This window comes from Carcharodon carcharias, chromosome 25 (assembly GCF_017639515.1).
Source record: "Carcharodon carcharias isolate sCarCar2 chromosome 25, sCarCar2.pri, whole genome shotgun sequence".
Lineage (NCBI taxonomy): Eukaryota > Metazoa > Chordata > Chondrichthyes > Lamniformes > Lamnidae > Carcharodon > Carcharodon carcharias.
Window position 1 is genome coordinate 28,393,308 of NC_054491.1, and position 27,056 is coordinate 28,420,363.

Here is a 27,056-nt window from a genome sequence, read left to right on the forward strand (position 1 = left end):
TTGCAATTCAATAAAGGAGAATTCGAATTTACGATTGCAATTTTAATGTGCAATGTCAATTGATCACTGCTGCACCAATAAGAACAGAATGCCTGAAATCCTCAAAATTCCATGGAACAGCATCAGCAGGAAATCACATGCACCATCCAATCATTTTACATGAACGGTGTCTGAATCTCTGTAATGAAGAATAAACCGAGGAAATGAGGACAGGAATCTTTCACTCTACCTTGCAGTTCCTCACTCTCCAAAGTAAAATGTTTCACCCAGTGGTCAGAGACAAACAAACACTGGCAACACTGGGTTGAAACATGCAATAAAGTCTTTTAAGTAAGTGTCATATTCCTTATTATATGTAAGTGGGATAGAAAAGTTATGCTGTTAACTATATCTGTATTACACTTTGAACATTTATCACTCATATAACTGCTATGGTTACTAAAGTAAGTCGAGCAATGACCTAGTCAACTAATAAACAAACATTTTATGAAATCGCAGAGCTAGAGCACAGAAATATTTCATAGTAAAGTGATGTCCCACTTAATAACTCTGAAATCCTAGTTACCCTCTCTACTTGTACAGCTGAACTAAAGTAATTAACTTCACTGAGGAGCAGGGTAGTCCAAGGTGTTAACTGGATCCACGCCGGTTTGTGAAATGAAAACAAAACACAGCTGTTTTCTTTGCTGGAGAAATTTTATTGACTTAGTTCACAGTCAACACTACTCTCCACCCACAGTGTACCAGCTATATCCATTTATAGGTGTACAAGTACCCATCAACAATGTAATTGCCATTAAACCTTAATAATATAATTTCTAGGACATTGGCACAAGGAATTCTAAAACAGTGGCCATGTCAATTATGCAACAAACGAAACCAAAATTATTCCACTTCTTACTTAGGCAACTGCATAAGTTTCTTGAAAACCTTTTGAAATAGAGAGATAAAATTATCAAATAATTTACTGCAACAAAAAGAAAATCATCGTGGCTATGTTTCAAGAATTTTGGAGTAGGCTGCTCCAGGGAAGGCTGACCAATTGTAAGAAAAACTTATGTAGTGCTTTAATATAGTAAAATGACCCCAGGCACCATACAGGTGCATTATCAGTCAAAATTTTATACTGAACTACATTGGGCGTAGGTTTCAAGGACCATCCTAAGGAGGTGAATTTAAGGGAATTCCAGAGATTAGGACCTCAGCTCCTGGTCAAATCAGTGATGTGCAATAAGCGAGAAATGGAGGAGAACAGATATCTTGGAGGGTTGCAGGGATGGAGGAGATTACAGAGATAGAGAGGGTGAGGCCATGGAGGGATCTAAAAATCAAGATGAGAATCTTAAAATTGAGATATTGGTTAACAGGAACCAATGCAGATCAACGGGTACAGGGATGATGGGTGAACAGAACTTGGTGCGAGTTAGGGTACTAGTAGTAGAGTCATGGATGAGGTTCCTTCACAGATGGTCTAAGATGGAAGGCTAACCACAAATGCATTTGAATGGTCAAGTCTAGCGGTAACAAAGACATGGCTAAGAGTTTCAGCAGCAGATGAGTTGAGGAAGAAGCGGAGGTGACAATGTTACAGAGGTGGATATATGACGGCTTTATTGATGGTACAAGTACGAAGTTGATAGTTCATCTGGATTCAAATACATGATCACAATTGTGTGGTTCAGCCTTAGACAGTTAACAGGAACAGGGTTGGAGCCGGTGGCTGGGGAAGAGCGTTTGTGGCTGAGTCCAAAGACAATGGCTTTGATCTTCCCCATATATAGAGGGAGCAATTTGCTGCTCACCCAGTTCTGGACATCAGGCAAGCAGCATAGCAATTGAGAGATAGTGGTGAAGTTGAAAGCCACAAGTGATGAAGTAGAGCTGGGTATTGTCAGCATACACATGGAGCCTGACGTGTTTTTGGATATTGTCGCCAAGAGGTAGCATGTAGCTCAAAAATCAGAAAGAACAAATACAGAACCTTGGGACGCCAGAGTTAACAGTGCTGGACCAAGAAGAAATGGTAGGTGATTTTCTGGCTACGGCAAGATAGATAACCAGGTGAATTCCATGTCACCTCTGACACTGGATGACAAAGGTGATGCTGGAGGAAGATGCTGTGGTCAACATTTCAAAGGCTGCAGATAGATCAAGAAGGACAAGGAGAACAGTCTTCCATGATCACAGTCACATAAAATGTTATTTGTGACTTTGATAAAAGGCATTTCAGTACTATGGCAGGAGCAGAAATCTGATTGGAAGGACTTGAACATTGAGTTGCAGGAAAGATGGGCACAGGTTTGAGAGGCAATAGCACGATCAAGAACTTTAGAGAAGAAAGGGAAGTTGAACATGGAGAGGTAGTTTGCAATAAATAGTTGGGGGGGTGGCACGGAGGTTAAGGTTTGTATTTTTTTAAAACATTGGCTGATGATACCATTTGATTGGGAGGGGCACAGTACCTGGGAAGAGAGAACCATTAACAATATCAGCTGAAGAGGCAGTGAGAGAATCTGCACACTTGAATGAATGGGTTGCAACCCTGTGTTAAATAGCAATATTGTTACTTAGCAATAAAAACAAAAAACTGCGGATGCTGGAAATCCAAAACAAAAACAGAATTACCTGGAAAAACTCAGCAGGTCAACTCACAGACACTTCCTCCTACCTCTCCTTGGACCATGACCCCACCACTGAACATCAAGACATTATTTCCAGGACTGTCACTGACCTCATCTCCTCTGGAGATTTCCTCTCACAGCTTCCAACCTGACAGTTGCCCAACCTTGGACGGCCCGCTTCTACCTCCTACCCAAAATCCACAAACAGGGCTGTCCTGGCAGACTGATCGTGTCAGCCTGTTCCTGCCCAATGAAACTCATTTCTCGTTATCTTGACTCCCTTCTCTCTCCCCTTGTCCAGTCCCTTCCCACCTACATCCATGATTCCTCTGACACCTTACTTCACATCAACAATTTCCAGTTCCCTGGCCCCAACCGCTTCCTCTTCACCATGGACGTCCAATCCCTCTACACCTCCATCCCCCACCAGGATGGTCTGAGGGCTCTCAGCTTCTTCCTCAAACAGAGGCCCGAACAATCCCCATCCACCACTACTCTCCTCCGTGTGGCTGAACTTGTTCTCACACTGAACAATTTCTCCTTTAACTCCTCTCACTTCCTCCAAATAAAAGGTGTGGCTATGGGTACCCGCATGGGCCCCAGCTATGCTGTCTCTTTATGGGGTATCTGGAACAGTCCTTGTTCCAGTCCTACTCAGGCCCCCTCCCACAACTTTTTCTCCAGTACATCGACGATTGCTTTGGTGCTGCTTCATGCTATTGTTGGGACCTGGAAAAATTTATTAATTTTGCTTCCAATTTCCACCCCTCCATCATTTTCATATGGTCCATCTCTGACACTTCCCTTCCCTTCCTTGACCTCTCTGTTTCAATTTCTGGTGATAGACTGTCCACCAATATCCATTACAAGCCTACCGACTCCCACAGCTACCTCGACTACAGCTCGTCACACCCCACTTCCTGTAAGGACTCCATTCCCTCTCAGTTCCTTCGCCTCCGTCGCATCTATTCTGATGATACTACCTTCAAAAACAGTTCCTCTGACATGCCCTCCTTCTTCTTTAACTGAGGTTTTCCACCCACGGTCATTGACAGGGCCCTCAACCGTGTCCGGCCCATCTCCCGCGCATCCGCCCTCACGCCTTCTCCTCCCTCCCAGAAACATGATAGGGTCCCCCTTGTCCTCACTTATCACCCCACCAGCCTCCGCATTCAAAGGATCATCCTCCGCCATTTCCACCAACTCCAGCATGATACCACCACCAAACACATCTTCCCTTCAGCAACCCCGGCGGCATTCCGTAGGGATCGTCCCCTCCGGGACACTCTGGTCCACTCCTCCATCACCCCCTACTCCTCAATCCCTACCTATGGTACCTCCCCATGCCCACGCAAAAGATGCAACACCTGCCCCTTCCCTTCCTCTCTCCTCACCGTCCAAGAGCCCAAACACTCCTTTCAAGTGAAGCAGCATTTCACTTGCATTCCCCCCAACCTAGTCTAGTGCATTCGTTGCTCCCAATGCGGTCTCCTCTACATTGGAGAGACCAAATGCAGACTGGGCGACCGCTTTGCAGAACACCTGCGGTCTGTCCGCAAGAATGACCCAAACCTCCCTGTCGCTTGCCATTTTAACACTCCACCCTGCTCTCTTGCCCACATGTCTGTCCTTGGCTTGCTGCATTGTTCCAGTGAAGCTCAACACAAACTGGAGGAACAGCACCTCATATTCCGACTAGGCACTTTAAAGCCTTCCAGACTGAATATTGAATTCAACAACTTTAGATCTTGAACTCCCTCCTCCATCCCCACCCCCTTTCTGTTTCTTCCCCCTCTCTTTTGTTTTCTCCAATAATTTATATAGATTTTTCTTTTCCCACCTATTTCCATTATTTTTAAATCTATACCTTTTATGACCTTTTAGTCTTATTTCACCCCACCCCCACTAGAGCTGTACCTTGCGTTTTCTGCCATCCATTCTTAATTAGCACATTCGTTTAGATAATATCACCACCTTCAACATCACTTTGTTCTTTTGTCTGTGACATCTTTTGATTATCTGCTCTTATCACTGCTTGCTTGTCCCTACTACCACCACCCCTACTTCTCTCCCCCCACCCCACCACCTTAAACCAGCTTATATTTCACACCCCTCTTATTTTTTACTTAGTTCTGTTGAAGCGTCATGAGGACTCGAAACGTCAACTTTGTTCTTCTCCACTGATGCTGCCAGACCTGCTGAGTTTTTCCAGGTAATTCTGTTTTTGTTTTGTTACTTAGCAAGGTTCCTTTCTTTTTCACACTGTCTATGGAAATTGGGCTGTTTACCTTCAAAGGCTTTACAAGGGTGTCTAATTGAACAAAGCAGGTTAATAAATACCTTCAAAAAGTGATCAGAACCAAGCAACTGTGTCTTTTTAAATTGCAAATCAAACACATCTTTGAACAAATCTCACAAGGTTATTACATTTGAATCAAATTTATTGGACCTTCCTTTGATCAGGAGTTTCAGACAAACTAATTTTGTAACAATTGCATCAAATTAAAATAGGCCAAGTTCTCTGTGAATGTGAATGGTTTTTAACCCATTGTGCACCGAGGCAGAATTAGACAAGGCAACAGCACTAAATCTTGGGTAAAAATGCCTACAGTGTTACTTTTCCTCCAAGAAGCTATTTAAACTAAATGAATCAGTGACTAGGAAGCAGAATAGAAAAAAAAAGTGTTGGGCAAAATTTTAAATCAAATCCACACACATACAGAATACAATTTGACACAAGAGAGTCAGCTTCAGGAGGTGCACAATCTACAAGCTACTTACACAGGGTCAGAATAATTTGTTTTGACTCAGAATCAAATGGCTCTGCGATATCTCTTATTACTTGATTAACCCTGGTGATCAATGCTTTGCATCAACTGAATGAAGCAATTATGATTAAGTGTCACGTGGAAATCATGTTCCCTCTTTGAGGACGAATAAATTGAATTTAGAACATTAAAACCTCATATTGTTGTAATCAATTTTGGAAAAAAATATTTGAGAGTTGTTCCAGCACAGAATAACATGCCACAGAGAACAGTTAAAGCAGAGACCGCTGCATCTTTTAAAGGATAAATATGTGAAGCAGTAGAAGAAACAGAGCTCTAGGCAGAGTGCAGGGCTGTCACATGAGTTTGGGATGGCTCCAGAGACACAAAATCGAATTGTCACCATCTTCTTTACTCCACACCTTTATAAGGCATCAGTGTCTCAAAGGCAACAAAACTGAGCATATAGGGCTGGTTTTCATGGAGTGGGGGAGGCCCCATGGAGGTGAAAAAATGGTGGCTGGAACTCGATTCCAGGATTTCCAACCCCATTCCCAATGCCCTCAATTTTCACCAGTGCGGGTTAAGGGTGAGGGCTGTTGAGGGTCATTAGCCCGCACCCGGCACTCCCAGCCAGGCCCACACGGCAGAGACAGACATCTCCTAATCCCCCCGCACTTTTCATGGAGTCATAGAGGTCTACAGCACAGAAAAACGCCCTTTGGCCCATCGAGTCTGTGCTGGTCAAACAAGTACCTAACTATTCTAATCCCATTTTCCAGCACTAGGCCCATAGCCTTGTATGCCATGGCATCACAAGTGCACATCCAAATACTTCTTAAATGTTATGAGGGTTTCTGCCTCTACCACCCTTTCAGGCAGTGGGTTCCAAATTCCCACCACCCTCTGGCTGAAAAAATTCTTCCTCATGTCCGCTCTAAAGCTCCTGCCCCTTACCTTAAATCTATGCCCTTTGGTTAATTGATTCCTCCACCAAGGGGAAAAGTTCCTTCCTGTCTACCCTATCTATGCCCCTCATAATTTTATACACCTCGATCATGTTCCCCCTCAATCTCCTCTGCTCCAGGGAAAATAACCCCAGTCTATCCAATCTCCCCATATAACTAAAACTCTCCAACCCAGGCAACATCCTGGTAAATCTCCTCTGCACTCTCTCTAGTGCAATCACAGCCTTCCTAAAATACGGATTCCAGAACTGCACACGATACTCTAGCTGCGGCCTAACCAGTGTTTTATACAGTTCCAGCATAACCTCCCTGTTCGTATATTCTATGCCTCGGCTAATAAAGGCAAGTATCCCAAATACCTTCTTAACCACCTTATCTACCTGTCCCGCTACCTTAAGGGACCGGTGAACATGTACACCAAGATCCCTCTAATCCTTGGTACTTCCCAGGGTCCTACCATTCATCATGCATTCCCATGCCTTGTTTGTCCTGCCCAAGTGCATCACCTCACACTTGTCTGAGTTAAGTTCCATTTGCCACTGATCAGCCCATCTGAGCAGCCCATCTATACCCTCCTGTAACCTAAGGCTATCCAACTCATTATTTACCACCCCACCAATTTTTGTGTCATCCACGAACTCACTGATCACCCCTCATATATTCAAGTCAACATCATTTTTATATACCACATTCATGGAGTCGGGCCAGCTTTTGAAGGACTCGTGGTTCATGGTGCCTCAGTGCTATAATGAACCAAAGTCTGGATGAGGGAAGCTTTTGAAAGGTCACTTCAAAAGGCCTCACACATGACCCCATGCCAAGCAATGTCCCTCTACCTACCCCATGGCCAGCATACCCTCCATGTCAAGAAATTCTTGACTGAGAGCCCAAACATCCATTACTCTGCTAAAGCAGCTGCACTCCAAGGAAAACATTGCTTAATTTACAGCTCTTGCTCAGTTATCTATTCTGTCAATTTCACAATGTTTACTTACAGAAGATAGAGAGGTGTCAAGTGCTTGCAGTTTCTGCTATTGATACTTTGCAGGGTCTGGATGATTGACACGTTTATAGGGCTATAATGAACCAGGTTTTTTAAGAAATAGAAAGCTCCTGAATGAATGGCTTTTTAAAAAGCTTTTTCACACATCCTATTGGTACTATAGGGTTCATTGCTTCCGTACGGAGTGTATAGTGCATGAATGGGAATGGACGTGCCTTGGTTTGTCATGGAGAGTATGAGGGGCCATGCAGGCGGGTACAGGGGCATAGTTTGGCATGGAGGGTATGACTGGCCAGGTGGAGAGTGGGTAGAGACCATGACTTGGTGTGGGGGTTATGAGAGACAGTGGGGGGGGTGGGAGGATGCTGGGTGGAGAGCTTGACTGGCATGAATTGGCATGGAGGGATATTGGGAATGAGTGGTGGGTAAGGGAGTGTGTGGCGGGTGCGGGCTAAAGAGCCTTACTGTTTTTTATTATAACTGGGACAAAGTCCCAGAGCACAGAGGCAGGCCTTTTAAACAGCCAATCTTGGCATCTGGCAGCCCCTGTGGCTGCCTCCAAACTCTTTCCAGGGTTGGCGGGCCCAAACACCAGTTAACACCTGCCCTCCACCACCCGCCCTGAATGAAAATTTCACCTTTGCTGATACTTCCTCCTGAGGTGGGCGGCCTGAGCTGGGAAAGTCCCTGATTCCTGCTCCCCACTTCTAGGGTCAAAATACAATCCATAATTTTTTTCAAAGAACTAAGGTTTGAAATAGATTAATTCTGCCCTTTATTTTGACTCTGTCACAATGCTGTGAGTTGTGCATAAATGATATCAATCTATAATTTCACCAGTTGACCAAACATAAACTGTACTGTTTAAAAACGAATTTTTAAAGACAAAAGAAAAACACTAACTAACGATGACTGCCACAAGTCACCTGACATCTGGTATTGCAAGTGACCAGTTTTTGGGAAGTTCCAATGCAGAATATAACTCTGGAATTTCACATCTTACGATGTCAAAAATGGCTAAGGGATCTACTGAAACATCTTAGGTATAGTATTTACATTTCTATAAGACTACCTCTCCAGCACAGAGAGAGTAAATTTTCCATTGAAAGGAACCCCAGGTGAAAAACTCATTGACATTTTGGAGAAGGCAGATTACATTTTAAAATTAAATTGTCTCCTGTAATTGTTGTTTTACATGGGCTTCAACTCCACTCCTGGAACTTGAAGATCACCATGAAAAATCTGGTGCAGCCAAGGACTCAAACAGTGAACTCTCTATTTCTTTAGCTTTCAGCATGAAACTTTTATTTGGTTAAGAATGTAACTACCTACAATATAACTTGCAAATTTTGCATGCTTGTGTGTGTGTGAATGTGGTCACAAAAGTCTAAGAAGTGTGGATTTACCCTTTTAAATGTTTTGCTATCTTTACCTGGGTGGGTTTTTAACTCAATTAAAACAAACCCATTTTTGTTTTAAACCTCAGGTAAGCCTGTCAGACTCGTTTCTTTGCAATCAGTGTGTAAATGGTTAAACACTTTCGTCATCCTTCTGAATCCTTCAAGAATCCTTAGGGTGGTAAGATGGCGGGGGGTGGGGTGGGGGGGGCGATGGTGGCATTTGTACCCTTCCTCAATGGCCATAACAACTCCCAATATTAGACAACAAGCAGATAGCAAATGACATCTAGTAGATTCAAGTGATAAAAAACTAGAAAATAGCTTATTTTGGCATTATGCACTAGAGTTATTAGCTTTGGCTCCACCTCTTTTCTATTTCCCTGAACCCTCAAGTGACAGTTGATATTCCATCATCAACTTTGTCCCATTATTGGACCCTTTCATATGTCATAATTCAACCCCAATGATGAAGGGATAGGTTGGAGGGGAAGAGGGGAGGAAGAGGAAAGGGAACTCGAGTAGGATCCCTGCATCTTTGACAGACACTAAATCATAGCAACACAAATAAGAGCAATAAGTGTGTGAAGACAAGACTCCTATCCAGTAATAAAGGAATTAGATTGGCTCAATCTGTAGCATTCCCACCTTGGATTCAAGCCCCATTTCAGAATTTGGGCATATAATCTAGGCTAAAATTTGATTATGGGGTTCAGGTTATGCTGTATTTTCAAAGATGCTGTCTTTCAACTGGTAACCCGATGCCCACTCTGCCTGTCTCAAAAATTTAAGTAGACATTAAAATCTAAGCAATTTAATGGACTAATAATAACAGAGCAAATTTGCATAGCACTATATGATTTGACCAACCTTCTGTTTTGAGTTTAATAATAACTCAAATAATAACTTGCTGCCAACACAGTTATATCTTGGTAAGAGAATAATGTACAAATCATAAAATTACATTATACAAATAATAAATGTTAGCGTATCAGGGATTCGCACTTAAATAAGGGCAAGAATTATAGTTTAAATTCTTCTTAATTTCTTCTACAAGTACATGTGCAAGTTCTGTGGATGTTCTGGGACCTAAATTAGCCATCACTAGTACAGAATAATAGAAACGAAAGAACAAATCATTAAGCAATACAGCAGTTGACCTTATATTCAATAAATAATTAAAATGTCTCAAATACAAATGTGACATCAAGTACATAGACCAATCGTTAGCCAAGAATTAAATGCTGATAATTCAAAAAACACAACAATTAACAGCTACGAAAATCGATGAGGCCCAAAAACAGGCATGGAGATTGTGATACATGGTTAACCTGCGCCCGTTGCTTCTGAATCAGCAAACTTCACACTGAATTTTTTGAGGAGGTGACCAGATGTGTAGGTGAGGGTGGTGCAGTTGATGTAGTTTATATGGATTTCAGCAAAGCCTTTGACAAGGTCCCACATGGGAGACTTATAAAGAAGGCAAATGCATATGGGATACAGGGTAATTTGATAAGGTAGATTCAAAATTGGCTTAGTTGTAGGAGACAGAGTGTGATAACAGGAGGATGCTTCAGTGACTGGAAGCCAGTGTCCAGTGGCGTACCACAGGGATCTGTGCTGGGTCCCCTACTTTTGTCATTTATACAAACAACATAGATGACTATGTGGGGACCAGGATTAGTAAGTTTGCGGATGACACAAAGATTGGCCGGGTGGTTAACAGTGAGTTTGAGTGTCTTGGGCTACAGGAAGATACAGATCAAATGGGCAGATAAGTGGCTGATGTAATTTAACCCTGAAAAGTGTGAGGTGATACACTTTGGAATGAGTAATTTGACAAGGAAGTATTCTATGAACGGCATGACACCAGGAAGTTCTGAGGAACAAATGGACCTTGGCGTGTGTGTCCATAGATCTCTGGAGGCGGAGGGGCACATTAGTGGGGTGGTGATAAAGACATGTGGGACACTTGCCTTTATCAATCGAGGCATAGATTACAAAAGTAGGGAGGTCATGTTGGAGTTGTATAGAACCTTGGTGAGGCCACAGCTGGAGTACTGTGTGCAGTTCTGGTCGCCATATTATAGGAAGGATGTGATTGCACTGGAGGTGGTGCAGAAGAGATTCACCAGGATGTTGCCTGGGATGAAACATTTAAGTTATGAAGACAGGTTGGATAGACTTGGGTTGTTTTCATTGGAGCAGAGAAGACTGAGGGGCGACCTGATCAAGGTGTACAAGATTATGAGGGGCATGGTCAGGGTGGATAGGGAGCAGCTGTGCCCCTTAGTTGAAGGGTCAATCACAAGTGGACATAAGTTCAGGGTGAGGGCAGGAAGTTTAGGGGGGATGTGAGGAAAAACTTTTTTTACCCAGAGGGTGGTGACGGTCTGGAATGCGCTGCCTGGGAGGGTGGTGGAGGCGGGTTGCCTCACATCCTTTAAAAAGCACCTGGATGAGCACTTGGCACATCATAACATTCAAGGCTATGGGCCAAGTGCTGGTAAATGGGATTAGATAGCTAGGTCAGGTGTTTCTCATGTATTGGTGCAGATTTGATGGGCCAAAGGGCCTGTTCTGCACTGTGAGATTCTGTGATTCTGTTTATTTACATGGCTGCAGCACACAGCCAGGGCTGTACCCCTGAGCAAACTTGTGAGAGGCTAGCACAGGTATAAATATGGAATTTCCTGTGGAATTTCAAGCCAGTCTGCACCTCACCTCATGGAATTGGTGGCCAACTCTGTGACCACACTTGTGGACCCAACTGTGATATTGCGTCTGATGGCAGATATCTCAACTTCCATTGCAGCACAAGAAGAAGCCACTGAATGTCTCAATGCTGCAGTGGAGGCTCAGATTGAAGTCATGCAAGCTCAGGCTGCTACCATGAATGTGAAGACTGCTGCCTTCATGACTGGTTTTCATAGAGATTTGGACTGTCTCACAGCAGTCAGTAAACCGCCCTCTGGCAGACTACTAGGGTTGTTGAGACGACAGCCCAGTGAAGGGACAGTGGTACCGAGGAGCATAAACCTGTTCTCCTCTTTGAGGATGATAGAATTCACACTTCCACCAAAGCCACTCAGCCAGTGCCCTTGGTGTTGCCTGTCCCCTGGCCATATCAGACTGTTGCCACACATGCTGAAGCGATGGAGTTCAAAGAAGGCTAGAGCTGGACAGATTGTCCTGTAAGGTCATCTGCACTCTCCCCTAGTGAAAGTCAGCAGCCTTCTCCCAGCTACAGCCACTGGGACTGCTCTGCATTAGAGCACGAGGACAAGCAAAGGTACATGGGAAGCAGACACTAAGTGTAGTGTAAAGGGTTAGTAGAATAGACATGCTAATGAGTGATGTACATTATGATGCACCTGTGACATCAGTAGTCATGTGCTAGAGACTCTGCACAGCAGACAGGGAGCTCTCAGACGAGATGTGCCTACTTTATAACCCATCTTGTAGATACTGTAGTAATATAAATAAGCTAGTTTAAAGTAAATACCCGAGTCTGGCTCCAGTTCCGCTTCACAAGATACTTGGCCTAACTCATTCTTCGAACAGTAAAATAATACACAAGGGTGATGAGTTAACTTTTGTGTGGATAGTTTGTGTGATAAAATTGGTTTGGAAAGTTTGTTTTGTGGTGGCTTTTGTTTTAGTGTTGTGGCCAAAAGGACACTGTGATGGTCAGTAACAGAGGGAGTTTAAGGTGTGGGACTGTTGGTGAATAGGGAATTGGGCTTGCATTCAGTGGAACTGCAATTGTAGGAGCCAATTATGAAAAGCCCAACTGCAAAGAGGCTGTATTGGTTGCCTCTTCCCTTGGTCCTCCTCTTCCTCATCCTCCAGTTCAGCTGCTCGCTATACACCTGGTAACAAGGGCTGTGCCGCCATTATGGTGAGGTTATGCAGGATGTGGAAGACCATGACGATCTATGAGACATGCTCTGAACAGTAGTATAGGGTTCCTCCAAATCAGCACAGGCAGCAGAAGCATTGCATAGGCACCCCAATGATCTGCTCAATGACATTTTATGTGGTAGAGTTGCCTTTGATAAGTTACTGATGTGTTACACACTGGAGTCATGAGCTAGCTTGTCAATGGATAGTCCTCGTCACTGAGTAGCCAGCCTCTGGGTTTTTTTGTGGTGGCTCAAATTCTGGTGGTATAGTGGGCCATGGCGGAATAAAGGCATCGTGCCATGATACCGGGCATTGACCTGCATGATGCTCTGAGTATGTTCACACACCAACTGGACATTGAGGAAATGGAGCCCTTTATTGTTGCAGTACATTGCAGCACCCAAAAAGTGGCATTTGTGCAATCAGTGGAACCCTACATCGTCAGGAAGTCTGCTATCTTAGCAATGATAGCTTTGCTATTTCATTGTGTTCATTCACATTGTGTTCATTCCACCCTCTTCTCTCTGTAAAAAGAGAATGTAACGTATTCTCCTCTCTTTGCATACCGAATGTCAGTCACCTTCCTTATATAGCAGTGTATGGTGAATTGCAAAATATTGGAGATTCCACCTGCTCCGGTCTTGGAGGGTCCTGCTGCGAAGGAGTTGAAAGCCACAGTCACTTTTACAACCAATGGCAAGGCCGTCCCCACCCCGCTCCGAGGAGGCAGGCCTGCGTGCAAGTGGAGGCAGAGTTCAGTGAGCACCTCCTTCATGAAATAGAAGCAGTGCACACATTGTTACTTCCTGAGGCTGAAGAGCCTGTGTGGATCTGGCCTCTTGCAGAATGCCCTTCTCCTCCTCCCTCTTCGAGCAGCTTGACCTCGCTCTCCTCATTTTCCTTGTTATGCTGCAAAATTGGGGGGATAGAAAATACAGCATCCATGACTGGGAGCAAGTCTTGTTAGCTGAACCCTTGAAGTGAGAATCAAACACTTCACTACATGCCATTCTGTTCCCTGTGGACTTCACAAACTTTAAGTAGTGCAAATCACCAAACGCTTCTACTAACAGCAGCATACAGTAGAAATCAATCAGTAACTAACCTGAAAGTGCTTGTTAATACCTTTAAATAGCGCTGTTGTGGAAGAAGGGAGTGATCTTTCCTGCTATTGAATGCATGTTCAGCTGTGCACAGTTAAGAGAGAGCATTAGCTGGACTGGCGAAGTTGAAAATGGCACCTTCAAAGTCAAATCAGAGTTACACACTAACTGATTGTCATGGTCTGCTGACTCTGTATATTCTCGGCCCACGCTTCCAGCAGCCGTACTAATGACCCGTCCCAAATACTCAGCGTGACCAGCACCAGAAGTGTGAACCTCATTCCAGATACAAAACAGCAACCAAAGGACTGAAAATAGGAGTGTAACACATTTGAATTTTGCTGCCAGTATATTTATCTCATGGTACATATACAAGGAAACATTTATATCTATAATATATATGTATAATAAATATATATATATATATTTGAATAGGTGTCTGTCATTGGTGTGATGCACACCTTAATTGTTGGTTCCTCCATCACTAATGCATTGCATTCTGCTCTCAAAAGGCAGTTCCATACTTTGTTATGCAACTTCATCCAGTGAACATAGGCCAGAAAGTTTAGCTCAGCGGTTAGGCGCGTGCCCGACTCGACTGAGCGTGAAATGACGCGCAATGACATCGGCCGACATCATCGCACAGTTGCGGTTGGCAGGCAGGCGAAACCTCATCCACGGGCGGGATGAGGTTTCCAAAAGCAAAGACAAACAAAATAAAAACTTTATTTTTTAAATTAAAAACATGCCCCTGCTCAGATGACAGAGTCACACGGGGGAACATGTTTCATTACATTTTTCTTTATTAATTTTTACAACGTCTTCTTCATCTCCCTGAGGCACAGCGCCCTCTCGCATGCATACGCGAAGTTCACGCTAGGCCTGCTCGCCCTCCTCCCCACCTCATGTGAAATCGCAGAGCGCTGTCGATCGCGGGCGGCTTCCCGGCCGCCCCTGCCGATCCCACACACCAACGGAAAAATTTTGCCCATAATTGCAGGCCCAATGCAACTGCAATTGCTGGGCTGAAAGAAAAAGTATTTCATACAGTTCCAATAATGCAAATAATGAAGTGAGCATCATGACATTGTTGATCTATTTTGGGCACAAACAAGTGGCTCTTAATCCACCAGGCAACATATATCCTGAGAGTGTACACGAGATGGCTGAAGGCCAAAACAAATTTGATACATTTTCAGTAAATGTGTTTTAAGTTGTTTTAAGTTGTGACATTTGTTTTAAGTTGAATGCAAATCCAAAAATAGTATCAAAAAGAAAAACCTGGAGATGCATTTTCAACTTGAACTTATACAAAAACTGAATATTAAGATATATTCACGAACCAAATGGTAGCGAAAATGTTGAGACACACTGTGCTTCATAAAGTGCAATACAGTGAGGAGCAGTTCTTCTTTTCATATATAACTCTGTCCTACAGTTAGTTGTATTCCATCTGCAATAGTTATTTTTAGCTCTTTTAAAATAAGTATATTTTATTTGGGGGAAAATAACACTGCATTAAAGTTTTTGCTAATGTAATAAGTTGCTGTACAAATGAACAATGATCCAGACACATTGCCAATTTAAAATTAAACTCCCTGGTTACATCTGTTGATCTTCCTACACACTTTTCTCCAAACAAATCATTTTGTAACAAATAAATTCTGCAGCTTGCAGATATATTAAAATATTTTGTAAGTTAAAGACTAATTTCACAGACATGGTAAATACAGGGTATTGGAATAATAATTATCATGACTAACGTTGCTATATATAAAACAGTAGCAGTACATGGTCAAGTGTGAAGTGCTAAGCAGGAGACTGTAATTCTGATATATCAACCTATGCCAATTCATTAGTAACAGTCAGCACTTTTTTCCCCCACAATGTGGGGTGGGGAGGGGGGGAGCAGTGATGCAGAGAAAAGAGTTAAAAAATAATGTATTCATCAAGGTGGGGCTGCCTGCACTATCAATTATAGCATTTCTCCAATATTTTGCAATCAATTTCAGCGGTTCCATGTAAGGCATTGCAGAACAAAGATCCTTCCCCTGTGATCCTGACAATATGTGGTAACTCCAAGTTAAGAGTTATATCAAAGCGAACCCTTTATACTTCTGTACATGTTTGCGCAAAGGAATGACAGACATTTCAAATGAGCTGCCAGGAAAAATAGCTTGAAGCCAGGTTGTGGCAAAACAGTTAATGTCCGAAGAAAGTTAAATCAGTGTTCAGAATGTAACTGTTTCTGAAATTTATGTCAAGCTTGGAAAATGCAACACAAGAGGTCAAACATGGAAAGGTCAGACTGTTACTTCCAGACTCCACTATTCTAATGCTCTTCTCACTGGCCAACCACTAACCACCCTCTGCAAACTTCATCTAAAACACTGCTGTCCATACTCCAACTCACACCAAATCGTGCTTATTCATCACAGCTGAGCTTACTGACCAACATTGGCTCCTGGCCTGGCAATGCCTCAATTTTAATATTCTCATCCCTCCAGGGCAGCACCCCTCCCTAACACTGTAACCTCCGCGCAATGCTCCAAGATCTCCATGCCCCTCCAATTCTGATCGCTTGTACGATCCCAATTTCTTTCCTCTATTGATGGTGGTCCCTTCACCTATACAGGCCCCAAGCTGGGGAATTCCCTCACTAAGCCTCTCAGCTTCTTTACTTCTCTCTCTCCCCTTAACTGGCTCCTTAAAACCTATCCATTTGACCAAGCTTTTTAGTCTCTTGTCCTAATATCTCTTTACATGCTTCAATGCCAAACGTTGTCTGATTATGCTCCTGTGAAGAGTTTTGGGCTATTTACCTTGTGTACATAAATGCAAAATAAAAAAAATGTTACTGTGGTACTTGCAATACTGTTTGGGACCTTGACTATTTTAATTTTAAATTTCAAAATTTTAAGTCACAAAAAGAATGAATGCATAATTTTTAAATTACTTTCAATAAGAATATAAGTTTTTGCATTTTGGAAGAGAGAATATGTATGCCATCTAGTTGTTGGAAATTAAGAGTTTAAATGAGGTTGAGCAGCCACATGATCGAGGAGTATAGGTCCATAAATTGCTAAACATAATATTGCAGGTTAAAATAGCAATTAAAAACTAACAAAGCATTGTGTTCATTTATAGAGAGAAAGAACTAAACAGCAGAGAAGCATGTTAACATTGTATAGAACATTCAACAGGCCACACATGGAGTAATGTGCAGAGTCTGGACTTCATATTGTAGACAAGATATGGAGTTATGAGAGAAGTGCAAACAAGATTTACAAGGATGATACCATAAGTGAACATTTATGCCCATCAAGAAAGATTGAACAGACTCGGGCTCTTTTCTCTAGAAAATACTTGCAAAAGGTCTCTATGATTATGAAAGGTCTTGATAGGGTAGCTGTAGAGGATATTAATGAAATTTAATGTCCCCTTGCGGCAGCTTTGGAGGTAGGGAAATATTTAATGAGGCAGGAGTATACAGGATGGGGAACCTTATTGCCTTCCCACTCCACACGGTTAAGTCCAAGGCGGGAAGACTCGTGGATGGGTTTCCTGCTTCAACACTAATTGAGGTTCTTAAGTGGGCCCCTTGCTTGTTCCTACAACCACACCCCCCTTCCAGTTCTCTCCCCCCACCCAACCCACCCACCCCCCCACACACACACACCTTAAACCAGCTTATATTTCACCCCTTCCTTGGATTCACCTAGTTCTGTCGAAGGGTCATGAGGACTCGAAATGTCAACTCTTTTCTTCTCTGCCGATGCTGCCAGACCTGCTGAGTTTTTCCAGGTAATTCTATTTTTGTTTTGGATTTCCAGCATTCGCAATTTTTTGTTTTTATCTCTGTTTAATTGACTGCCACTGCTCTTCAAGAAATGCCTACCTCCTTGAAGAAGTTCTGTTCGTCTCTGCGACAAGATTTCCATATCTCTCTTTTGCCTTGTTCACCTTCATTGCTTTCCATTTCTCTCCTGGTGTTTGACAGGGTGTTTACTAAAACCCGCTTTCACTGCCATATCTCCTTTCTCAGTGACTGTCTCCGTCTATATATATCACCAACTTCAACACCTTTGTGTTCTTTTGTTCTGTTGTCTGTGACATCTTTTGATGATCTGCTTCTATCACTGATTGCTTGTCCCTACAACCACACCAACCCCCTCCACTTCTCTCCCCCCACCCAACCCACCCACCGCCCCCCCATTCACACACACACACCTTAAACCAGCTTATATTTCACCCCTTCCTTGAATTTACCTAGTTCTGTAGAAGGGTCATGAGGACTCGAAACGTCAACTCTTTTCTTCGCCGCCGATGCTGCCAGACCTGCAGAGATTTTCCAGGTAATTCTGTTTTTGTTTTGCAGTTTTTTGTTTTTACCCCTTTGTGGGCCTCATCCCATTGACACTGGTATTGAACCAGTAGCGGGCAAAGGAGTCACCACATGAGGAGCCAAGAAGAAAACCCAATAGGGGCTTCTGGGGGCTGGAGGGAGGGGGTGGGGTGGGGGTCCACATTAAAAGGCACTCAGTACCTGATAGAAGGATCAGGAATGGAGGGAGGGGCTCCCACTGAAAGTCATCCTCCCTCCCCTTCCTTCCAACCTCCTCTGTTTAGTGGGGAAAGTGTTTAGAGCGGGGGAAAAGGCTTACAACTCACCGATTACCTGTCTGTACAATTACTTTAATGCCTCCAGGCTTCAATTCTCAGGTCTTGCTGCCTTTTGTCTCCCTCTCTTGGGCCATGACTTTATTTTGTAAAAGCTGGAACAGCATCTTCTCCCTCACTGCACCAAATTCCCTCACTCACCAAATTCGTGGATTTAAGCACCAGGTCTTGCTGCACTCAGTATCCAGCTGCCACCTTTGTGCGACTTGCCAACTGAACACCACCAGCTGCAAGTTCCCCTCCAAGCCACACACCATTTTGACTTGGAATTATATTGCTGTTTCTTCACTGTCATTGGGCCAAAATCCTGGAACTCGCTCACAGCACTCTGGGTTTCCATACACCACATGGACTACAGTGGTTCAAGAAGGCATTTCACCACCCCCTTCTCAACAGCAATTAGGGACGGGCAATAAATGCTGGCCAAGCCACTGACACCCACACCCTGTGAAAGAATTTAAAAAAATATATAAATCTTCATTTCACTTTAAATGCCTGAACATTATCGATTTTGAAAAACTATCACATGTAAAGATTATTCCCACTTGAATATTCAACAATTGCACTTGTCAAATGGTTATATATTTAGACCATTAATAAAATGTCTCTGGAAGATAGGCTGCTGACTTACTCCTTCTGAGCTCTTTCATTTCAGGTCTGTAGTGTACATTAGGGCCTCTGGACATTCTGTCAACAAATGCTTTGTGTCATTAGACCGATACTCAAATACCAATCTTGTCACGTTATTCATCAACATCCCAAGGTTATTCAATTACATTTTGAATGGTTACCAAAATACTTCATCATATTTTACATTACAAAGAACTCTACAGCCAAGGCAGCTCAAAAGTGATAACTTCTTTCGTATTCATCAGTGCCTAATGGACATAAACACCTCTGCAATGACAGACAGCTTTACTCTATTCTTGTTCCCTGAGGAAGCTTACACTTTGGAGCTACTGTTGCACCTGTCAAAACATTTCTAGGATTTTCCTCAGAGAAAAAAAATGGCAGACAATGCACAGACATCCCAAGTTTCAAGACTGACAGGTATTGGTAGGTTGGGTTTTGGAAAGTTTCCGTATTTTGACAGTGTGTCAGAAATGATGCTCAGTCAAGAAGAAACACAATTTTTTTCCACCCCTCCCAACAAAAATGACTGTTCTGACATCATTATTGGCCTGTAAGCTGCATGAAGCAGTGAAAGCAACAGGCAGAAACAAGTTGGAAAGCAAAGCCTCATGTTAAACCTAAGAGAAGATGTATTTGCGGTACTGTAATGGTTGTTACATTGCAGCGAAAAGCATTGATCAATAGATGTTGCTTTGCAGCTTGGACAAGATGTCCCATCGTTTAACAGCAAGGGGTACAAACAATTTAAAAAAGAACACTTGTGCATAGACTAGATAATAGAAAATGATCACTGGTTTCATTAAATTTTATTTGTCATAGGCACAAGTAAAATATAATTGATTGAAAGATAAATTCCCAATACACAAATTGCTGCTTTCTCATCTGTTTATGGGTTAATATTACTTGGAGTGGTTACGATTAGGTTCTTTGTGCTGTGATGTGTCACCAGAATCAAACAGCCCTGACTTATCCAGGGACAGGTCACAATAGATCTGTATTTATTACAGTAGACTGCTATACATCTTCAAAAGGGAAACAGATCAGCTATTTCAATTGCTTGCTGTGTTTATCTCAGTAAATTCAGCAAGCAATTCTTCCCCTACAATTTGTTTTTGTACACTAATCAAGCAGTGGGTTTGGGATTTGTCAAATTGCACAGCTTTGAAGTTCTGATTATGATGGTGCTATTATCTGCAGTTAGTGATGTTTCTCCTTACTTAAATGGAAATTTTGTACATCAAAACACAATGTGTATGCATGGAGGAGTTCAAAAATGAGGGAAAAATTAGTTGGCAAATCATATAATATGCAAACCATTAAAGAATATATATTTTAAAACTTTGCTGCAATGTACAGTGGAATTAGGAAAGGTTCTCTTTGATTGTATTGCTGCCTCTCCGCCTTTTACTTTCTCATTAAAGGAAAATCTCAGTTCTTAAAACCTTCAGAAAATCTTAAGGGGGAAAAGATCCCACCAACCCCAAAGGCTGGAAACACAATCTGAATCACTGGGGATAAAAGAGCTGCTTGAGCTCTCCACGCCATTTAAAATGTGTTCAGAACAGTATCCAGGATACCTGAAACAAAAACAGAATTACCTGGAAAAACTCAGCAGGTCTGGAGAAGAAAAGAGTTGACGTTTCGAGTCCTCATGACCCTTCAGCAGAACTGAGTTCAGCTGGTATCATTCTTGTCTCTAGGTCAGAAATTTGTGGGCTTGAATCTCACTTTTAGAGGCTTGAGCATATAATCTCGACTGGCAGAAAAGGGCAGTACTAAGGGAATGCTACATGGTCTGTGGTGTCATCCTTTGGATCAGACATTAAGTTGAGGTACCGTCTTCGCTATTCAAAGATCAGTGGAGTTCTGTTGTTCTGGCCAACAGTGATTTCCTCAACCTAGACCAAAAACAGTTACTGCCACCTGCAAAACCTTGCTGTACAAAGACTGGCTGCCACAGTTCCTACAACAGTTGTTTTATGCTGACACCATAACTACCCCATAACTTCCTCATGCCAATGTGCTTCTAAGTCTCTGTCACTGAGGTAGCAGGTAGAAAATGTGCAAAACTTGAACAAATTGACTCACTGCATAACACTACTTGCATTGTAGCAAAGTGTCTTAAAAACATGCAGCAAACCTTCCTGTGATTAGAAACTGTCTATATAGGATATCACACAGCTGAGGAGCTTCCTTCAATGTGAAAAGTTTCCTACAAAGCCACCAGAATATATTCATCTTATTACATTCAGAAACAATAAGCCCATATCTGTTTCTGCAAATCTGCTGCTTGATGTAAGCAATCTCCAGTCTAGAGGTCCACATCCATGCAGGTATAGCTCTGGATTACTAAGGGATAAATCAACCCTTTATTGGTGCAGTATATGAGGTGAATGGTTGCAGGAAATTCTGACATCTTCTCATTGGGTTGTGAAAGATCATAAATCACTCTTCATATTCTTTATCACTCTGTCAGCTGGGACATCAGCCTGCTTCCTGCATTTGACATTATCATAGCAGACATTTCCAGAATGTGCAGTTCTATGTGTGGGAAGGGCATTCTCAGTTGCTAACACATAGCAGATGTAATTTATCAGGCAACTGTCGGTCACTGCTGACTGTCTCATATTGGCAGAGGAGCTAGGGACAAGGGGTTAGAAACAAAGCAATGGTGTTTACTGTACTGTACCTGCTACAATCAAGTCCAGAACACCTATGTCTTCTTGTATATAGACAGTTGGTTACACATCATATGGCAGTTTAATCAGGATAGAAAGTCTAAGGCAGATTATATTAGTTGAACATCACAGTAAATAGAGTTTATCATTTTGAGGGGATGGAAGGGTGGAAGTTCATCTTCAGTGAAACTGTGTATAATCAGATTTTTGGCATTAAGCTGCAGAACAAAGTCTGTACCTTGAAATTTTGTAATTACGCAGTGGATGAAAGTAGATCCACATCATGGGCAGAATTTTACACGCGGTGTGATTTCACGGCTCTGCCAAAGTCAATGGACTTCTGAACGGCTCACCGCATTTTACTGCCCCGCCCCCACCACGTGGGACCATAAAATTCCACCCCTTGACTTCTTAACAAATAAAATGTCACATTTGGATCAGTGCTTTACATTTAAGGACCACAGAACATTCATGAGGAAAATACATATCCAGCTTACCAATCTTTCCTGTGCAGATTTTCTTAATGTATTATCTTTAGCAACATTAAGGTGCAAGATGTGTAAAGATTTTGTTACTCTTGAAATGCTATCAGATGTACTTGTGGAAAAGTTATGATGGTAGGATGATACTGTAATAATTCTTTATGCCAGAATTAGAGAATTAAATTCACAGACACCAGAAAAACAAACAACATAACAACATATGTCTGTTGTTAATGGTTGCAAGCAAAATAAGAAAATAAATTATTTATCATTACTGGCCACAGTGTACACAATATTTCCATTTTTAATGGAAGGACAGGTGGGGAGCAGACGGTGGGGAGCGGCAGTATTGTATTTTGTGTAAATGTGGACAGAATGTTTGCAAATTTTGCATGAGAGTACCATTGTTCACTGCTTATTATTCAGCTAAAATAGCTGCAATGATTTTTTTGTAAAAGGGAAAGTATCACATTCTTTCAAACGGAATTTCAGTAACCATATCAGACACAGAGAGGCAAAGGTCAAGAAGCAGGATAATTAAGGAAGTGGTTGGTTCAGATGGGTTAAAAAAGAGTGGAGCTATCAAAGGTGTTCCCAGTTTTATATGGTAACCTTGGACTAAAATATCCAAATTTAATTGTTCACAGACTCATCCCAGTACATTGTAGTTTGTGTGGAAATAATAGAAATAAAACTACAGGAAACAATCAGTAACACAAAGCCAGTCAAATTTGGGTCTGGAAGCACTGAATCTGAAACAAGGCACAGGATGCACTTACAATTAATTGCTTACATATGAAAAAAGCTGTCAGGAGTCTGTAAATATTTAGTTACATAAATGCTAAAATAGCCTGGCAAAAAAGGACAGCTTTGTCTCTGACATCTTTAACGAGATGTTACGTAGTGTCTTCCTGGCACCACAGCACTTGCCTTTCCACAGGTGTGATCCACTGAAGGAAACAGCAGGAAAACTAAAGAATGGAAAGAACATTAATACAGACGGATGTGTTTAAAAGCAAATTCAGCACTCTTAAGCTTAACTCTAATATTTGTAACAACCGGCAAGATCAGATATTCACTCGGAACTTGAAACAAAATGAAGCTTGTCAAGCAGTGCTTCACTTCAAAGATAACATTTGAAAGCAGAGCAATTAGTAATTTCCTCATTGTCACAAGGTCCTTAGACTTCTCCAAGGTTTAATAATGTCTGATTGCGCAGATTTGAAGACTGCAAAAATGATTTCCTCTGCACCATTGATGTATAAGAGTGCTATTTAATTGTGCACATTGATTTCCCATTAATGTGTTCTATTTTGCAAGCTGCAAGATAAGTGGACCTTTTATTTATTGTCAAAAGTTCAGTTTTTTTTGGATCTATATATGTATATATTACAGTCGGAGTGTGAGAGTGTGTGTTTGTGCGCGCACATGTGCATGAGAAAGAGATCGACTAATTTACGCTCTCTCCAGTCTTTTACCAGCAATTGCCATTTCAAAAATTACTGGGCAGAGGCAGAAAAGAAAAAAAAAAATGATTAAACAATCACAACTCTAGCAATTACATACATTTGAAGCAACTTCCCTCAACTTGCACCTAATTCACATTTAGCCAGCTACATCACACTCTACCAAAAGCGAAGTAAATCGTCCCCTTCCATATTGGAGAAAAGGAAATTCATGATGTTTCTGCACAGGTATAATTCACGTGTTTACTAGATTAAGTACAATGCAGCTGTTGGTGGCCACAGTAATTTGGTAGACCCGGCCACTAAGATACAAGTCTTGATTTGCAAGAGAAAAGGAGCCCAGTTGGAAAGATTGTTCCAATCTCCACCTGGTGACAATGTGCTGAACATTTTCCCACTTTTACCACATGGAAATTGTTCATATTCACAAAAACACAACAGCTGCAGAATCCACAGGAAGTGATAGTGCTCATCCAGGAATATAGAACACAAGTTACCAACAGTTTGGTCAGATTACCACTTTTCAGTCAATGCAATAGGATAGACCATGATAGAAATATGCTAAAAATCCCTAAAAGCTTCTCCTCCAAGTCAAACACCACCCCTGACTTGAAACAATACTGCCTCAATGTCGCTGGGTGAAAATAGTGCAACTCCATTCTTAACAGCACTGTGGGTGTACGCACACCACATGGGCTGCAGCTGTTCAAGAAGGCAGCTCACTACCACCTTCTCAAGGGCAATTAGGGATGGACTATGAGTACTGGCTATAGGAATGCTCACATCCCACGAGTGAATAAAAATAAATGTACTTTTTGAAAGACTCTGAAGTCTGGCTCTATAGACAAAATCACGACACCTGTTGTTCTAAGTTTTTAACCAATGATTTGGATAATTAGAAGCATTTGAACACAATCCAAGGCTATTTTAACATTACTAATCTCTTATTTTCATTCACCAAGTAACAGCAACAATCACTGCCAGTGCAGTCAGTGGTCAGTAGCAGCATAGGTAATTTTAGGCCCCTTTTATCATGTCTTTGGGAGGCATATAAAATTGATACTGTGGTTGATGTGTTATATGGGCCATCTATTAAGATGGAAGTCTTATATATTGGGGCAAATCCAGCTAGAAAAATAATGGCGTGTTAACGTCAATAGATGTTATTAATGTGAAAATCAGACAGCAGTTTCAGCTGATTAAGGATCACAAACCTCCAGGATTTACTGGTGAATTTACACTGCTCCATCACTTGTTTGACACAAATGGCAGCATACACTTAACCTCCCTATTATTTGTAAGAGCTTTTTGGATTTTCACATTAATTGACCACTAAACTCGCTGCATGAAGTTAAGGCCAGTAATTAAGAGCATAATTCTGCTTTTAATGTTAATTGTCAATGCTTTGCCAATCAATGTCTCTGGCCCAGAATGGGAACAGTCCAAGCAGTTTGATCTCATTCCTGTGTGCAGTAAATCCTTCATAGAGTTGAGGACACCAGCTTAAGGTGAATGGCAAAAGATCCAAAGGCAACATGAGGAAGTGCAGCCAGTGGTTAGGATCTGGAATTCACTGTCTGAGGATGTGGTGGAGGTAAATTCAACTGTAGCTTTCAAAAGAGAATTGGATAATTACCTGAAGAGAAAAGAAAATGACAGGGAAAAGGCAAGAAAGTGTGACGAGCTGAGTTACTCTTGCAGAGACCCAGCATGGATGGGCCGAATGTCCTCCTATGTTAAAAATAAATTTAAATTTTAAATTCTTATCTCAGGCTTTTATTGCTGTTTTTTCTGTCTCTCTAAATCCAATCAGTACCAAATGCTGGTGAGGAGGAAAGATATTTGAAGAGAAGAAACAAGCATACCTTTAAATGACTAGTACTGTTCATACAACCCTTCAGCAGCATATTCCTTGCTGGCTGTTTGGTTAGCAATTGCAAGATAACTTTTCAAAATGCTATCCCCCCACACCAACCCCTCCCCCCCCCCCCCCCCCCCCCCCCCCCCCCCCCCCCCCCCCCGCCACTCCGTTGATCTTGCTTCCCTGTTTCTTTTTGAACGTTTGTCAGGTCCTCCTACATGAGTGGCATTTGAAATACAGCTGTAATCATAGGCATGGTATGTGTCCTGTTACCATGATCATCGGAGCAGGCAGAGGTAAAATGCATGTAGAAAGATCGTGGCTGGGGAAGAACAGAAGCATGTCAACGAGATAGCCTGAGGCAGCTTCTGAAAACCATCCTAGCCAGCTCAGCCTTGGTCACTGTCTGTCAAGAAATATGGTTGTACAATGAAAAATGTTAAAGCGACAGCATCCCTTGTTGACCAGTTTTAGTTTGAAACCAAAGACAATTTCATCACTGCAGCAACTGTCATTAAGTGTTCACCAAATCCAAGAGTCTCCATTCTCAAAACGGTTACTTCAGCTGAACGCAAGCATTTAGGTACACTGAAGAGCGCTGCAGCCAGCAGGTGTCTGTAACACTTCAGACTTCACAATGCACAGCATCAGAAGTAAATAAAAACAGAAAGTCAATAATTTCCCGCAGTTCCTTCTGACCTTAATAGCCAAGACTCACCTCAGGGGAAAAAGGCAATAATTTACAAGCAGCTGCAAATCGACAGAAATCTCCATGAGCAATTAACTTCTAATTGACCTTTCTATGTGCCTATTTAGACCACTTCATCGCACAGACTACTTGTCAAGTTGAATGTCATTCCCTCTTGCTAATGACTCATAGCTTTGTTCTGGACCATGAATTACCTGAGTGCAATGCCACAAAATCATCTTGTTTTGACCAAATCCTGAGGAGTGAATAAATTCTTATCCTTTCCACTCCTGATGTGAATTATAACAGAGGTTGAATTTTTAAAAGTTGTGATTTTTTAGTTCAGTGTGCACTTGGCCATACATAAAGCTAGGTGCACTGCAGGAATTCAGCAAGGCTCCTTCGACAGCACCTTCCAAACCCATGACTATCACCATCCAGAAGGACAAGGGCAGCAGATAGATAGGAACACCACCACCTGGAGGTTCCCCTCCAAGTCACTCATCATCCTGACGTATCGGAGATATATCGCCGCTTCTTCACTGTCGCTGGGTCAAAATCCTGGAACTCCCTCCCTAACAGCACTGTGGGTGAACCTACACCACATGGACTGCAGCGGTTCAAGAAGGCAGCTCACCACCACCTTCTCAAGGGCAACTCGGGATGGGCAATAAACGCTGGTCCAGCCAGCGAAGCCCACATTCCAGTAACGAACAAATTTTTAAAAAAATAAGCTAGCCAGATCTCTTCAGCTAACAAGAAGTTAGTTTTATTGTTAAAAACTCAGTCAGGTAAAAGTATA

General features: G+C 42.2%; 1 protein-coding gene across 7 annotated transcripts in view; it reads right to left on the reverse strand.

Annotated features, from left to right (window-relative positions):
* The window catches only part of LOC121269562 (opioid-binding protein/cell adhesion molecule-like), a 1,143,507-nt gene that overhangs the window by 774,352 nt on the left and 342,099 nt on the right, over positions 1-27,056 (reverse strand). The window contains exons 1-2 of one of the 7 annotated variants that reach the window (XM_041174259.1): positions 19,078-19,107; positions 18,588-18,891 (exon numbers count right to left, since the gene is read on the reverse strand). The exons of the other annotated variants lie outside the window; for them this stretch is intronic. Of the exons in view, the coding sequence (XP_041030193.1) occupies positions 18,588-18,703 (116 nt within the window). The 5' untranslated portion in view covers positions 18,704-18,891; positions 19,078-19,107. Of the gene's footprint in view, positions 1-18,587; positions 18,892-19,077; positions 19,108-27,056 lie in introns of those variants that run through there. 7 annotated transcript variants of the gene reach the window in all.